The following is a 17,905-nucleotide window of genomic DNA, read 5'->3' on the forward strand; positions in this document are numbered from 1 at the left end:
AAATATTTTTAATTTTATATTGGTGTATGGTTGATTTACAATCAACCATAGTTAGTTTCAGGAGTAGAGCAAAATGATTCACTTATACGTAATACCTATTCTTTTTCATATTCTTTCCCCCAATAGGTTATTACAGAATATTGAGTTGATTTTCCTGTGCTCTACAATAGTTTGAGGTTGATTTTCTATTTTATATATAGTAGTGTGTATATGATGGGAGAAGGCAATGGCAACGCACTTCAGTACTCTTGCCTGGAAAATCCCATGGACAGAGGAGCCTGGTAGGCTGCAGTTCATGGGGTTGCTAAGATTTGGACACGACTGAGCGACTTCACGGAGAAGGCAATGGCACCCCACTCCAGTACTCTTGCCTGGAAAATCCCATGGATGGAGGAGCCTGGTAGGCTGCAGTCCATGGGGTCGCTAAGAGTTGGGCACGACTGAGCGACTTCACTTTCACTTTTCACTTTCATGCATTGGAGAAGGAAATGGCAACCCACTCCAGTGTTCTTGCCTGGAGAATCCCAGGGACGGGGGAGCCTGGTGGGCTGCTGTCTATGGGGTCGCACAGAGTCGGACACGACTGAAGCGACTTAGCAGCAGCAGCAGCAGCAGTAGTGTGTATATGTTAATCCCAAACTCTTAATTTACCACCACCACCACCCCCGCCCCCCACACACCACCTTTCCACTTTGGTAACCAGAATTTGCTTTCAAAGTCTATGTCTGTTGGTATTTTGTAAATAAGTTCATTTTCAACACTTTTTACTGAACTGGGAAGAAATACACCACACTCATTTCTTTTTTATAAAATTTTTAAATTTTATTTTTAATTGGAGGATGATTGCTTTAAAAAATTGTGTAAGTTTCTGCAATAAATCATCATGATTCAGCCATAGGTATACATATGTCCCTGCCTCTCAAATCCTCCTCCCACCCCATCCCACCCCTCTAGGTTGTCACACAGCACTCATTTCTTTTCAGCCTTGAATAATATTCTATTGTCAGGATGTACTTCGATTTGTTCATCCATTCAGCCATGGAAGGACATCTTCCGTTTCCAAGTTTGGGTGATTATGATAAAGCTGCAATAAACATCCCTGTACAGCCTTTTGTATGGACATAAGTTTCATTTTCCTCTCCTCAAATGATGAATGTCAATGCTATTTCTGATATAATGGACAGTGATAATTAACATGTCAAAATAAACAAAATACACCAAAAATTTACTTTCTTGGATTACAATTATTCTTCCTTCAGCAGGCAGTTCTGAGTTTTACTTCTTACAGTCTTCAGAAACTCCATGATATTGGTGCCTCCAGTTCCTCTATTTTCTTCTTCCGAGTTTCCTTCCACCTGGGGTTGCTGGCTTGCAGGAATCACGATGTATTTAGCTACTATTTGCAAATGGTAGTTTCTCAAGAAGACCATAGCTTGCACGCACTTATTGTAAATTTCCTGCAGGGTAGCATTGCCTTCTGAAAGAACAAACTCACGGACCGAGGGCTTTGACTTTAATGAGAGGAGAAAGCTCTGGTGAGCTGGTGGCATGTATGTTCTCATCTCCTGGAGAAATTCAGCAGCAGAGTCTGAAGGGACTGAAGACAAAGATGAGTTAGTAAGGAATCTGAAGCAGTCTCCTGTCCAGGGAGGGAGGGCCAAGTGGGGCCAGAGTGGGTGGCCATGAATTTATAATCATCAAGTCAGCATCCTACTAATCTTGCTACTAGTAATGGTAATTACTGCAAAATACACTTAATTCTAAAAACCATATGAGCTAAACTCATTCATTATATTTTTGTTTTGCTTCCTTTCTCATGTTCCTAGTGTATTTGATCCTTCTAAGGACAGGTAGATGTACTATACTTGATAGACCATGATGCTGAGTCCAAGAGAATTAAAGGGATCATTTTAAAATAAGAGAATGAGCTCAGAAAAAAAAAAAAAAAAAAAAAAACTTACTGTCATGCAACCCAAAGCTTTACCCTTAGAAATTTAGGAAAATAGAAGTTTAGGAAAGAAAGAAAAGCAGAAAGAAGTTCTTCCTGGAGCCTCTTCCTCTGCTCCCTTAATCCCCTAGAAGGAATATAATGAACGTGGCTCATCTTTAAACTTTGGTGCACGTGTTGGCCCTGGGCTCCCTGGGTGGTAGGTCGGGGAACTAGAACAGTGCCAAGCCTCTCCACTCTCCAGCTTCTGCTTGTGGTCTCATCTCATTCGCAGACTTTCTCTTTCGCAGATTCTCAGATTCTCAGAATTCGCAGATTCTCCTAAATCTGACCTTACATGTTCAGGACATGCGATATTGGCTTCACCACTCAATCAGACCTCATAAACATGTTCAAATATCAAGATCAAGATGGTGTTGAACTTGGTCTGAGTTCTGGTTTCCCTGCTTTTTAGTTGATTACCAGGGAGTCTGTTTATGAGCCTCTTTCAGTTTCTGCTTCTTCATGGTGTAATAAGATGATTGTAGTAAAGTCTCTACTGATTCTTATAAAAGTGTCTGATAAGCTCAGTTAAGATGCTGATGGGAAGGTACTTTTTAGAAACTATACCATTAGTCTAAGCGATGCTGGTCATTTGCCATTTGTCGCTCACCTCCACCAACAGTGTGCTGAATGCCCAGGAGAACATCAAAGCACTGAAAGATGCTGCTTTGGGCTGCGCTGCCTCCGGCAAACTTCTTTGGGGTGTCCCAGACGCCTTCATACAGCAGACCCTCTGGCAGCAAGCGGTTGCCTTTCCAACTAAATCAGGAAGGGAAGAATAATCAGTATTTTATCAATTGCCAATTTTTTGTATGTAAAATCTTGCAACAGAGGATGAGTGGAAGGTGAAATGAGCTAGGCTTCATGATACTTCTCCCATACTCCCACTTCTACTCATGTTCAAGCAAGAGAGTAATAATTAATATGGTTCTGAGCAAATTCAGCATAAGGATTCTATAAGTCTAATCTTATCTTTCACTACCAAAGGTTATTTCACTCTCTTTAAAATGACTAGCTTTCTTGTCCATACTCCAGTGTGTGCCTGCCTAAGTAGTAACCAAGAGAATAGCCTACTGTTTCTTGCAACATGTAGTTTAGGATATAAATTGTTTCTTAAACTGGATTGATAGTGGGGACCATCCGTGGAAATTTGTTGTCTTCTTTTTGTTAATTGTCTAAGTGAAAACAGAACCAAGCATAAGGCTACATACCCAGACAAGTATATTCGAAGAACATTGAAAAATAGGTTTGGGTCCACATATTCTAAAAAAAGAAAAACAAAACAAAAAAGATGAGATACAGCTAATTAAGTAGCATCAGATATATTGGGAAAAATCAAGGTGTTATAAACAACTGATCCTGGATTTCAGTATAGGACACAAGAAAGGTGCCATGTCAGTCTGTGCAGAAAAATTTCCTGAGGTCAAGCTTCACTCACCTGTCCTCTATCATCACCTGTGTACACTGAATGGGATCTACTATGGGAGCAACACACATTTTGTGACAAAGAGCCCGGGCCCATTTACCGCTTATCCTCAGGAGACCAATTAAACTGCCAACATTTACTTAAGGATGCTTCATATGTTTACTGGGCTTCCCTTGTGGCTCAGCGGAAAAGAATCCACCTGCCAGTGAAGGAGATGCGGGTTGGATCCCTGGGTCAAGAAGATTCCCTGGAAAAGGGAATGGCAACTCACCCTGGTGTTCTTGCCTGGAGAATCCCATGGACAGAGAAGCCTGGTGGGCTATAGTCCAAGGGATCGTAAAAGAGTCGGACACGATTTAGAGACTAAACAACAGCAACATGTTTCTCCTGGGGCATAACTGATAAATTACTTACATAAAGAAACCCCAAATCTAAACACAAAAAATAAAAATAAAACCTCCAGGAGCCCTAGGGACCACATCTCTGGGTGTCCCTCCCTAAAGCCTGCTAATGTCTTTGGTTTGAAGGCCAATCTTCTTGCCAAAGCCCAGTGATACACAGTCACATATTTGTTAGGCACATCCAGTAAGGGACATTTCCTTTTGCAAATTCTTGTTTATGTACTCTTTTTGTTATTGTTTTTAGCTGTTAATTTTATGATAACTTTCGAGCCCCATGGCTGTTTTAGATGGCTTTCTAGTTAACTTCCGTAAAAGCAGAATTCATAGAGAGTTCTTATCAAGCAGAAGCTAAGTTTTTCAGAACTTAACATATCCTGCACCTTTGGCAAGTTTTTCCATTAATTTTAGTGGAATTCTGTCTTCCCTATTTACTACTTATATCATCTTGGGTCATTTATCTTCTCTCTCAAAATTTAGATTCTCTGAACATAATAAAACCCACCATTATATGGAAAGTACATATAATAATTCCTTGAGATAAAAGAAAGCACAAACACACCCACTATATGAGAGTTGGTTTTGCTTCCATTTCTCTGCAAGTCTACATCTAGATAACCAGAAACATCTGAGCATGGTCTAGCATTTGCAAGGCACACGATACTTGCTATGAATTTGGGAAAACGCTTCCAGGGCTTCTTGCAGGCTGGAAGATATTTCAAGCAGTGCTTTCTGCAAAGTATCTGAGTCTTTACGTTGTACTGCATCAAATATACTGGGGATCACCTTTAAAAAAATGAAGACAAACACTTCAGATTTCATAAATAAATATTGGCATAGAATAAAGTTCTTCTAAATCTTAATGCCCAAATTAAATTTGGTATTTCCATTTCTTTCTTAGATTGGATACCCTTGGATTGTTTGACTAATTTCTATATGTTTAATTAAACTTGGGTTTGTCTTTATTAATTTATCACTTAGAGATAAGTTTATATAGTTTTGTGTATTTCTATCTCTAAGGCAAAAAATCATTAGCTTTTTGTCACTGTGAGACAAATTTCCAATGGCAAGTTGTGTTGAAAGTATTTCTCTCTTATTTTAGGGCTTCAAATTTGATTCTACTTATATGGCTCTTACATTTTATATTTTAGAAGAGACAAAAAAAATAAAGTATTTATTTGTACCAGGTGATCCCTTATCTCCAATTCAGTCATAAAATCCTCTATTCAGTCCGGATCAAGTTAGTTTATGCATAATAGCATTCTGCTGTTAAGTACTTGTTCTGCTTAAGTGAATCAAAATTCACATTTTTCTGGACTGACATACTTTGAGTGCAGAGGCAGCTGCTATTTCCACCAACAGAGAAACCAGAAAGAAGCCTTTGCCGCAGTCCCCACCAGGAAATGAGAACAGAATGTCCATGTTCCTAAGAAAATTAATCCAGAAAGTCAAGAATTTAGTAAAAATAAAAGAAAGAAAAGCTAAAAAGAAGAAAAAAAATTTAGTAACAATATTGATCTATTTGTTGGATTCTTATTCATTTTCAAGACTTTTATTTACCCTCCATTTTCAAAATAATCTTGTGAGATAAGTATGGCAGGTTTACTATATCCATTATGTAGTTAGGAATATTAATGTTAGGAAAATTAATATTAATATTAATGTTAGCTGGAACTTGAAATTCCATTCTAGAACTTGAAACTAGAAACTTCAAGAGCATTTCTTTTTCTATTATCCCATCAATTTTTCATAGATTTATAAACTCAAGGTTTATAGAGATATCTGTGAGATATGATTTACAAAAGTAGATTTTTGAATAAAAGAAACATAATATCCATAACTTTATCTGTGAGCCTGACTCAATTTCTCAGTGATATATCCTGCCTTACAAAGGAATTGATTGGGAAATTCAAATAATTTATTACACCTTATTTTCTTTTGCACTGAAATTTTGTGTTGATGCAAATATGGTCTCAGCATCAGTACACCTCTGAGTTTCATGGCAGTTAAATGTATGGTCTCAAACCATTTTCGCACCTAATTTCCTGGGGCTCATTGAATAAGATATTTCATCGGTTTCAGCCTCAATGGGGCTGGCGATATCATTCTCCCATTTAAAAACCTTCCATACATGTGTTCCCCCTGGGTCATCCCAGTGCACCAGCCCCAAGCATCCAGTACCGTGCATCAAACCTGGACTGGCGACTCGTTCCATATATGATATTATACGTATTTCAATGCCATATTTGGCAAAACCAATACAATATTGTAAAGTTTAAAAATAAAATTAAATAAAAAAAAACAAAAAAAATAAAATAAAAATAAAAACCTTCCATAGCTTCCCCTTTAAAGACACTGTTTTAACCCCTTATCGGAGCCCAAAGTCCTATGTAATATTTCTATAGTTTATTTCTTCATCCCCTTCCTATACTGTTACCTTCCTTATTTATGATGTAACAGTGACACTAGCCTTCCTTCAATTCTGAAAATGCACCAAGATTTTTGTCATTTCAAAGCCCTCATTCTTGCTGTTTCCTCCACTGTGAACATGCTCAGCTTTTCCTTCTTCTTCCTTTACTTTTTCTGGCCACATGACACATGGGATCTTAGTTCCCCAACCAGGGATAGGGAACATGCCATGCACTGGAAGTACAGAATCTTAACCACTGGACCACCAGGGAAGTCCCAGGTTTTCCTTCTTCTAACCTATGCCTAGTCACTCTTCCAAATCCAGCTTAAATTCTTTGCTGTAGGATTCTTTCCTTGTGCCTTTTGTTTCACTTGAACTCATTGTCCTTTAATTCCTTAATTCTTCTCTTGATCATATAGCAATTTACATAAATCTTCTTTCCTCCAAATTAACCCAGTTTCATGAGGGTAAGCTTATTCCTGTATTTACTTTAGCTTCCCTAGCTCTTAGCCTCTGTTAAGTACCTAGGCCAAAAATAGTAAGAATTGGGTCAAAAAGAATAGTTTTATTACTTCTGGCCACTGAGATCATAGGGTCATGGATACACAGATGTATGTGCATTTTGTATATATGTATGTATGTTAATTATATTTATCTACAGATCTTCTTAAACTTACAATGGTGTTATATCTCAATAAATCCATCTTCAGTTGAAGATAAGTTGAAAATTCATTCAATATACCTAACCTACCAAATATCAGATATTAGCCTATCAAATATTAGCCTTGTGGTCCTGCTGAGTTGTGTCTGACTCAAGTTGTGTCTGTCTCACTCACTGTGACCTTGGGGTCACAGTCATTGTGATCCCAAGGACTGTAGCCCACCAGGCTCCTCTGCCCATGGGGTTTTCCAGACAAGAATACTGGAGTGGATTGCCATTTCCTCCTCCAGAGGATCTTCCCGACTCAGGACTCGAGCCCACTTCTCCTGTGTCCCCTGCATTGGCAGGCAGATTGGATTCTTTACCACTGGCCCGCCTGGGTGCCCCAGAGTTTAGCATAGCCTACCGTAAATGTGCTTAGAACATTTGCATTAGCCTAGATTTGGGCAAAATCATCTAACACAAAGTCTAGTTTATAGTGAAGTGTGGAATATCTCTTGTGATTTATTGAATACTGAAAGTGAAAAACAGAATGGTTGTTTGGGTACATGATGGTTGTAAGTGTATCAGTGGTTTACCCTCTTGACAGTGGGGCTCCCTGGGAGCTGCACTGCCCTGCCCAGGATCGCAGGAGAGTATGTACTGTACATCTACTTAGGGAAAGACCAAAATTCAAAATTCAAACTGAGTTTCTAGTGAACGTATATCACTTTTGCACCATCCTCAGGTCAAAAAATCCTAAGTTGAACCATCCTTAAGTCAGGTATCATCTGTATATACAAGTAAGATTTTTGTATTTTTTGCCTAAAATCAATTGGTCTTTTAAAAGAATACACTTGGAGGGTAGTGATACATCCTTATTTACTTTGAGTAACAGTAATTCTTCAAATGAAAAAGATGGAGTACTTACTCATAAGTCATAGGCCTTAGGAGAGCAGCCGTGAAGCCGTGGATCAATTGGAAGATGGAAAGGAAACCAATGTAAAAATTAAATGGTTTTGAGTTATTTCCTTTAATACTACTGATCTAGCAAAGGTAAAAAAATACATAAAAATGTAAAAGTGTGTTTTTTCAATATTTGTCAAGTAGGTGTAACAAACATTTAATTTAGGACTTTATAAGTGAAAGAAACAATTAAATATGCAAGGAACACACGTGGATTGTCAAAACCAGTTGGAAACCTTGTTACTAATAAGAAATTTTCAAGATCAAATCATGTCATTTGGCGGTACTCCCACATCTAGAACACGCCTCTTCGGATACACACCTAGAGCCTCCGACCCTTCATTGTAGCAGATCCGTTACTCAGTGCTTAGGAAAGGCCAGGATTCTAAGCAGACTCTTTTGAAAGCCCAGACGTTGCCACCTCTACTGCCAAAGATGTTTTGATTCCACTCAATAGTTAAAATTGAAACGTCGAATCTCGAAAGAAGCCAGTCAAACTGATCAAACTGAACACTTAAGATACGTACATTTCATTGTATGTTGACAACACACCTCTCTCTCTCACATGCACGTATCTTTTACATCTTAACAACAGAGAAGAAAGCCATGCTGCCAAAGATTAAACAAATGACCATTTCCCTTTTGATTAAAATACTGTGAACACCTTTAATTCCTGTTATAATCACTGTTTACATACCCATTGGGATCCTTTTTCTTCCAGTTTGCCAAGACACAATCTGCATAAAGTAGAATAGGAGGCAGTCCCAGCTTCTCAGACAGTGTGCAGTAAGGAACAGCGATATTACTTGGCAAGACCTAATGAAAACACGACTTTTAGTATTAACCTTTGAAATGTCTCACCTTCGCTTCTGCTTTCTGGGTGTCAAAAGATTAACTGTTCTACATAAGGGCCCTGTGAAACCAAACCAATGTCATTGCCTCTTCCTCATTTCATAACTTAAGCCCAGTACTTATTAAACCCTTACATTTGAGATTTGTGATGATGTGGACGTAATCTGGGCATAGAGAGAACAAAGCCCACCTAAAGGGCCAGAGGAAATCAGGGCTGTATTCTTGACTTTCTAATGGCCTGTGAATCATTTGCAACCATTCGCTCAAGCATCCATCCATTCCCCCAAATATTTGTTAGGCAACTCCTCAGCACAAGATCCTCAAGCTTCACAAATGCCTCGACAATACCCTTAGAGTTCGTTTACATTAAATGTCAACTGGATGTCAGTCTGTTGTGTTAGCATAAAAGAATATATGAAAATCTCCAGACCTTTCGGATGTCTCCATCGCCTCGACCCCACACATACGCCATCGTGATGTATCCCAGAACCAAGTGTGCCAGGCGCTGTGCCCTGTGGCCTCGGAGGCCATCAATGTTGAGCATTGCTAACTGAGAATAAATGGAGAGATGGACTCAACTCAGAATGTGTGATGTGAGTGCCACAAAACCAAGTTAATGCTTTTAAGAAGCTGAAATAGAAAACATGTAATATTTTTTTCCAAACCTTCTCAACTTCCACACGTAGTTGGTTGTTCTTGATAAGTTCAGGCAGATTTCTAGCAATAGAGATCCAGGCATCATAAGGATGAGGTAGGTCCTCCTTAAAAAGAAGAAACAGGGCTTTGATTCACCAGTGGAAGGTCTTATCCAACAGTGGTGCCTCCACTGATGGTCCATGTTGCCTCTGTACCGATGCCATGCAATGCCAACACACACTCAACCTGTCTAGGGCCACCAGGCCACGCATTGTCACCTGCACACGAAGAGTGCAGGACCTTCTCTGTGCTCCTCTTCTTCCTCTCATCTGCCTCCTTTGCAAAGATCCCTTGACACATTTCACTGAAATCTTCCTGACTATTCCATTCTATAGGTATGCCTCCGATGAGGAATCTTATGAATTATACCCTTTCACATTAACTGATTTGTTATTGTTGTGTAGTCACTTAGATGTGTCCAACTCTTTAAGACCCCATGGACTTAGTCTGCCAGGTTTCCCTGTCCACGGGATTTCCCTGGCAGGAATACTGGAGTGGGTTGCCATTTCCTTCTCCAGGGGATCTTCCCAACCCAGGGATCAAACCTAAGTCTTCTGCATTGGCAGGCAGATTCTTTATTGCTGAGCCCCCAGGGAAGCCCTAAGTAATTTATTGCTGTCTGCTATATTTTTACCTTCTCAGCTAGATGTTAAATTTTTTTTGTTTTTGTTTTTGAATAGAAGGAAAATGAGATTTATTAAATGTCAGTAATGAGGCAGTTTTGCTTCAATTTTTCATTTAATTATTTCTTGTTTAATTATTATAATGGCCCCCAAAGTTATCTCCATGTCATAAATAAGACAAGCAAGGCTCAGGAAGATTTATGGCTTGTTTTGTGCACATAGTTCATTATAATTCAAACATAAGGATTTCCAACTTCTAAAAGATGTTTTCTCTTTTTACATCTCACTATCTGAAGGCAAGGATTTTATCATATTTTTAATTCTGTATTTCTTACCACAGTACTAGATATGCAAGAGATGCTGTATATATGTTGTATATATGTGCATGTATATATGTATATATGATATATATATATGTATACATGTTGATTGTTTCCTTTGGTACAACAGGCAAATTTTTGGTCAAGTACATAAAAATGAAATCCAAATAAAAGAGTGTTATAAATAAGACTGCTCAGTGTTATGTGGCAGCCTGGATGGGAGGGGAGTTTGGGGGAGAATGGATAAATGTGTAGGTATGGCTAAATCCCTTTGCTGTCTGCCTGAAACTAAAGGAAATCAGTCCTGAATATTCATTGGAAGGACTATGCTGAAGGTGAAACTCCAATAATTTGGCCATCTGATGCTGAAGAATGACCCCGATGCTGGGAAAAATTGAATGCTGGAGAAGCGGACGACAGAGGATGAGATGGTTAGATGGTATCACAGACATGATGGACATGAGTTTGAGCAAGCTCCGGGAGCTGGTGATGGACAGGGAAGCCTGGCGTGCTGCCATCCATGGAATCACAAAGACTGAGCAACTGAGCTGACCGACTGAAACTATTATAAGAATGTTAATTGGCTATACTCCAGTACAAAATAAAAAGTTTAAAAAGAAAAGACCCAATAACCCGGAATGGAGTAACTTAAGTCCCATGTCACTAAATGGAGACATACTTAATTACAATTTCTGCCTCTCCCAGAGTGGAATCCTAAACCAGTCAATCTGGAATCCCCTGGCCAGCAGTAATGAACTGATCTGCTCATAGAACCCTGCTTTTCTCTAAAGAATGTGACCTCGATACAACCAATTCACTCTCTGCGGAGATAATGACTTCCTTGTTTCTGCTCTCTTCTGCCTATAAAAGTCTTTCATTTTTGTACAGCTCCTCAGAGTACTTTTCTTCCTGCTAGTTGGCATGATGCCCATTTCATGAATCACTGAAGGAAGCCAATGACGTTTTAAATTTTACTCAATTGGGTTTTGTTTTTAATAAGTGCCTCCCTGGGTGTTGTTTCTAATCGTGTCTTAAGGGAAAATATAGAAACAAAAATACTAGGTCACAGCCTGAAATGAGATTCAGAGTCCTGAAAACTCCCCAGGCCTTCTTCATTAAGCTCCTTCCAGATGTGCTCTTGGGGGCATCGATACTGAATTAAGGGGAGAGAGCATAAATTGAGTTTACCTGAAACCAAGGTGAGTGAGGCTTTAAGTTTCAAAACCAAGTTAATATTATAAGGAAGCTATAAAATATGAAGACAAATGTAACAAAAACTTCAAACCTGTTCAGGGGCTGCAGGGAATTGGCTAGACTTACTTAGTCAGGGAAAATTTTTAGGAATGAAAGATCCAGGCAGTATATTCACTAGATAATCACTTTTCTTGTATTTGCTCTGAATTTTTTCTCCCTAATCACAAAACTACTGTGCTCTGATGATTTTAGTAATACATACATATTTTCTTTATTCTGTGTTTCATGTGTGTCATGTGTAGCATGTCCGAAATTTTTATTGGGGCTACTTTCCCCAAATAACAGAAGTACTTTATTATGTGTCCAGATTAGTGTCTTATTGGACAGAACTTTCAATAAATGTAAAATTTAATCAATAATATTCCTTCTGGTTCAAAGGATGTCTAAATGATATATTATAAATTAATAAAGGGTAACACAGAGGGCCATTCAACTCCTGCTAGATGAGAGAATGCATTTTGCATCTACATGAAATCAGAAGACAAATTATTTTGCTTTACAATTGGAAGGTGATAGATTATGAGATGAAATGGACATTTTTGAACCTCTAATTTCCAGGAAAGATCTCCTCTAATTTTGTTTTCATCCTGTTTCAGGATACTAAATCTAATTTCATAGGCATCTCAAGTAGCAACATTGTTTTTTAAATAGCTCAGGAAGAGTTTTATTTTGCTTTAGTTTTGGGGTTTACCCCTTGAAATCTGTTTTAGAGGTCTACATAATTACTTGTGGCTTCCTTGGTGGCTCAGATGATAAAGAATCTGCCTGCAATGTAGGAGACCCAGGTTCAATGCCTGGGTAGGGAAGATTCCCTGGAGAAGGGAATGGCAACCCACTCCAGTATTCTTGCCTGTAGAATTCCATGGACAGAGGAGCCTGGCGGGCTGCAGTCCATGGGGTAGAAAAGAGTCAGACACAACTGAACAATTTTCACTTACTCATTCACATAATTATTGTGATTATTTTCTTTTATAAGAGAACCAACTTTATAGGGAAATAGAGAATAAATTTGATATGACACTTTGTAGTTTCTGAAAAAGATTTTTTTTTTTGTACCATTGATAAATATTTCCTCAAAACATCCAGTCTTGGCACTTGTGCACTTTTGTGAAGAGAGAGTAAGTCTGAATATTATTGATTTGAAAATATAAAGTAAGCCAGTTGCTTTTAGCAATAAAATTAAAACATCTGCTTCATTTTCTTCACTTAACTTAATCATGTGAAGAGGAAAATTAGATTGCGACAAAGAATTTGCTTTAGATTTTCCTATATTAACCAAGGTATTTACTAGATGTGATTTCTAAGTATAGTTAGATTCTGACTAAAATATGTACTTGTCACACTTAAAGGTTGTCTCTAGAGTCTGGATTCTGTTCCAGTCACAAGTAAACAGATACCTCCTGGTATACAGCATCGTCACAACGTGTTACTGGCTCCTAGAAATCCTCTCCTGGAATCTCATGAATTTCATTAAAAGCAAGAGTAGGAAAACAAACAATAACCAAAAACAAAAATAATGTCTTGTGTTCTCCCCTTCTCTTGAGTTAGGCACTGTAGCATAATAGATAATGGTTTTCAGACCATGGATTCTGGAACCAGACTGATTAGACTCACTTCCTATCCCTGTTATTACTAGCTGTGTGAGTTTGGCTGATTACTTAAATTCTGCATGGCTTACTTTCTCATCAGGAAAATAAGATTAATAACATACATACCTTTCAGGATGGTTGTAAAGATGGAGTAAGTTAATATTTGTAAATTGCTAAAAATGAGATAAAAGTGTGTGATGATTAAGATATTAAAGATAAGATGCTTTTCATAGCATTCTTGGGAAGATAACTTAGGAAACTGTAGTCTTAAGACACACTTTTATTCTAATGCCTTGCCCTTTATAGCAAAACCTGTGAAAAAAGCATGCAGGTCTAGCAGGTCTAACTCTCTCTAAGCCTGAAACTCAGGCTTAGTAAATACCAAACAATATTAATACAACACAAAGTTGCTTGATTCCTCACCTCAAAAACATCAAAGCAGGAACACATGCTTTGTGCAATCTGAGGTTTATCAGCTGAGAAAGGGGGTCCCTTTGACTCATGGGTCATTTATTACTTTTTAAAAATTTTCTTCAAAATACCCCCTGAAATGTGATTGTCTTAAACTAAAATACCTCTATAGTTACCTTATCTCATCACTCTCTGTACCTGTGTAAGATGAGTAAGAAGTGCCTCTAAGGCTAAGTTTCTAGGAAGAAAATTTTAAGAAAGTTAACTGAGATCCCTTTATTTAAACTCTGCCTCCAATTTTGGTACCTCTATATCTATTTGTTCAGTAGAAATTACTGAACCACATTTATTCAGTAGAAGCTAACCTGTCCAGGTAAGTCAAGACAAGAAAATAATTTTGCCCAATTTCCAGTGTCCTCCCTTACCAGTGGATGTGGCAGAGCAAAGCCCACGTCTTCATCAATGTGGTATTCCTTAAAGATGGTCCATGGATTTTCCACAGGAGATGACATGTCAGCTGCCATTCTTGCAGTCTACTCTGTTCCTCCTCTGGCTAGAGTAGCTTCAGAGCATCTATTTATTAGAGAGGTTGCCATAGCCAACAACCACAACTCACCACACAGGCGGTAAGAAATGACTTCCACTTTTGGAATAGTTTCATTTTCCATTTTATTTATTTGTAGTTTGATAAAAAGTAAAACTACAGAAGCATGACTGTTTATTACATGAAGAAACTGAAAGTGTATATTTCATATCAAACATTTCTGGGAACATCATTTGCTTACTGCCTAAGGGGAATTGGAAAGGGCCTGAGTGAAATAACAAAAAAACATGAAAATAGGTGGCCAGAAAGAACATTTTTATTTTATGGGGACTATTGAAACTTTGATTTAAAATAATGAATTTAACCAAGCCTAATGACCTAAGCCATCTTTTAGTGATTGTAGTCAATGGCTTTCTTTTAAACTCCCAGGGTTCTTTGAAAATATTAGTGTCTTGTTTCAGCAGCCATGAAAAAAATTTTTGGTACCCAGAGTTAGTGCCTCTGAAATAGAAAAAAGAAAAAAGGAAAAATGCAAGCACATGAAGAGTTTAGAAGCATAGCATCTCTTCACCCCTCTAGTCCCATTTTTCTTACCCAGATTCTATAAGTGTTCTCACTACTGTTCTTTTTAAAAAAATTTTTAATTGGAAGATAGTTGCTTTACAGCGTGGTGCTGGTTTCTGCCATACAACAATGTGAATCAGCTATATGTATACATATAACCCCTCCCTCTTGAGCCTCCTTCCCAACCCACCCCCCATCCCATCCCTCTAGATCATCACAGAACACTGGCTTGAGCTCCCTGTGCTATACATCTACTTCCCACTAGCTATCTATTTTACCCTGGTAGTGTATATGTTAATATTTCAATGCTACTATCTCAATTTTTTTCCACCCTCTCCCTCCCCAACTGTGGAAGATTTTCTTGCATCTCTACTGTATACGATCTCTAAGGGACTAGTAAGGCAATAGTCCACATTTGGAGACTCTAGAATATGCTTAAAGTTGAAATAAATTATAAAAATCTATCTTGAAAATAGTTCTTTCAAAACACAAATTAAGGTTGCATTTGGTAAAAGTTTTCAGGGTGTCTGGAGGTCTGTGGTCACTTACGTATAAGATCGTTTGATCTTATACACAAAGCTGAAGCAAGAGAAGAAGCCATCCTGTTCATTATGATGGTCAAAAGGAGAAAAAAGAAGTGAGTGTTCAGTACATTAACAGACAATGCAATGTTGTCATCCAGATTTCAGTACTTACAACAGATTTTAACAATACATTGCATTGGAATGACTCCATTCTAGAATGGTTCTCACAGTATTCTTCCTAATCACGTGATGGCTTTTGATAAACACCATTCTTCCTAATTACATGATGGCTTTTGATAAAGATGTAGTTTTGCAAGAATAGGTTTCCTTTATTGTAAAGGTAAAGGAAATTGAAACTAAAATTACACAGCCAAGAGAACACAAATGGCTATGCTTCTTTAAAATTCGTCCTCCTACACTGCTGGTAGGAATGTAAATTGGGACAGTTAATATGCAAAAGAGTATGCAGGTTACTCAGAAAACTAAAAATAGAGTTGCCATATAATCCAGCAATCCCACTTCTGGGCATATTTCCAGACAAAACTCTAATTCAAAAAGATACGTGTACCCTTATGTTCATGGCAGTGCTGTTCACAATAGCCAAGACATGGAAACAGCAACGTAACTGTTCATTGACAGATGAATGGATAAAGAAGACATGGTACAATGGAATACCACTCAGTCAAAATAAAGAGCAAAATAATGCCATTTGCAGCAACATACATGCATCTAGAGATGATCACACTAAGTGAATTTAGAAAGATAATGACAAATATGATATCACTTATATGTGTAATCTAAAATATGACACAAATGAACCTATCTATGAAACAGAAACAGACTCACAGACATAGAGAACAGACTTATGATTGCCAAAGTAGAGGGGGGAGGTAGTTGGGGGAGGGATGGAGTGGAGATTAGGGTTAGCACATGTAAGCTTTAATAGGGATAATGGTTAAGGGACAGCGTTTTACTGTAAAGCACAGGGAACTACAATCAATTTCCTTTGATAAACCACAACAGAAAAGAATATTTTTTTAAACAAGAATGCTGCTGTACAACAGAAATTAACACAACATTGTAAGCCAACTATACTTCAGTAGAAAATAAAAATAAAAATGAACGGTTCATGAGACTAAGACTGCTGAAATCAGATCCAAGGGAAAACGATTACAAACAAAAAAATATGATGCTAGCCTATCATATTCATGGATTCACCACAAGTTGACTTTTTTCAATTCTTTGGCTCTCAGCCTTCTTCATGGCCCAACTCTTACATCCGTACATGACTACTGGAAAAACCATAGCTTTGATTATATGGACCTTTGTTGAAAAATGATGTTTCTGCTTTTGAATATGCTGTCTAGGTTTGTCATAGCTTTTCGTTGAAAGAGCAACTGTCTTTTAATTTCATGGCTGCAGTGACCATCCACAGTGATTTTGGAGCCCAAGAAAACAAAGTTTGTCATTATTTCCCCATCTGTTTGCCATGGAGTGATGGTACCAGACACCATGATCTTAGTTTTTTGAATGTTGAGTTAGGCCAGCTTTTTCACTCTCTCCTTCCACTCTCATCAGGAGGCTCTTTAGCTCTTCACTTTCTGCCATTAAAGTGGTATTATTTGCATATCTAAGATTGTTGATATTTCTCCCAGTTCAGTTCAGTCGCTCAGTTGTGTCCCACTCTTTGTGACCCCCAAAATCGCAGCACGCCAGGCCTCCCTGTCCATCACTAACTTCAGGAATTCACTCAAACTCATGTCCATTGAGTCGGTGATGCCATCCTTGCATCTCATCCTCTGTCGTCCCCTTCTCCTCCTGCCCCCAATCCCTCCCATCATCAGAGTTTTTTTTCCAATGAATCAACTCTTCGCATGAGGTGGCCAAAGTATTAGAGTTTCAGCTTTAGCATTAGTCCTTCCAATGGACACTCAGGACTGATCTCCTTTAGGATGGACTGATTGGATCTCCTTGCAGAGAATCCTTAAGGGAGTCTCAAGTGAAGTGAAGTGAAGTGAGGTCGCTCAGTTGTATCTGACTCTGCGACCCCATGGACTATAGCCTACCAGGCTCCTCCGTCCATGGAATTTTCCAGGCAAGAGTACTGGAGTGGGTTGCCATTTCCTTCTCCAGGGGATCTGACTGACCCAGGGATCGAACCTGGGTCTCTTGCATTGCAGGCAGACGCTTCACCATCTGAGCCACCAGGGAAGCTCTCAAGATTCTTCCCCAAAACCACAGTTCAAAAGTATCAGTTCATTGGCACTTAGCTTTCTTTACAGTCCAACTCTCATATTGATACATGACTACTGGAAAAACCATAGCTTTGACTAGACGGACCTTTGTTAGCATAGTAATGTCTCTATTTTTAAAAATGCTGTCTAGGTTGGTCATAACTTACCTTCCAAGGAGTATGCATCTTTTAATTTCATGGCTGCAGTCACCATTTGAAGTGATTTTGGAGCCCCCCAAAAATAAAGTCAGTCACTGTTTCCTACTGTTTCCCCATCTATTTGCCATGAAGTGATGTAGCAAGGAGAGGTAAGAAAGCCTTCCTCAGTGATCAATGCAAAGAAACAGAGGAAAGCAATAGAATGGGAAAGACTAGAGATGTTGTCAAGAAAATTAGAGAAACCAGGGGAACATTTCATGCAAGATCAGATCAGTTGCTCAGTTGTGTCTGACTCTTTGCGACCCC

At 38.5% G+C, this 17,905-nt stretch overlaps 1 protein-coding gene across 1 annotated transcript; it reads right to left on the bottom strand.

The window, feature by feature from the left end:
• Positions 1 to 853: 853 nt before the first annotated feature.
• Positions 854 to 14,195, bottom strand: IDO1 (indoleamine 2,3-dioxygenase 1). The gene is made up of 10 exons (XM_055567022.1): positions 14,001 to 14,195; positions 9,348 to 9,443; positions 9,113 to 9,232; positions 8,528 to 8,646; positions 7,796 to 7,810; positions 5,141 to 5,240; positions 4,483 to 4,600; positions 3,202 to 3,253; positions 2,601 to 2,749; positions 854 to 1,597 (listed from the first exon to the last, which is right to left on the bottom strand). The coding sequence occupies exons 1-10, from the start codon at positions 14,097 to 14,099 to the stop codon at positions 1,245 to 1,247; spliced, it is 1,221 nt and encodes a 406-aa protein (XP_055422997.1). The 5' UTR covers positions 14,100 to 14,195; the 3' UTR covers positions 854 to 1,244.
• Positions 14,196 to 17,905: the final 3,710 nt, after the last annotated feature.

This window comes from Bubalus kerabau, chromosome 2 (assembly GCF_029407905.1).
Source record: "Bubalus kerabau isolate K-KA32 ecotype Philippines breed swamp buffalo chromosome 2, PCC_UOA_SB_1v2, whole genome shotgun sequence".
Lineage (NCBI taxonomy): Eukaryota > Metazoa > Chordata > Mammalia > Artiodactyla > Bovidae > Bubalus > Bubalus kerabau.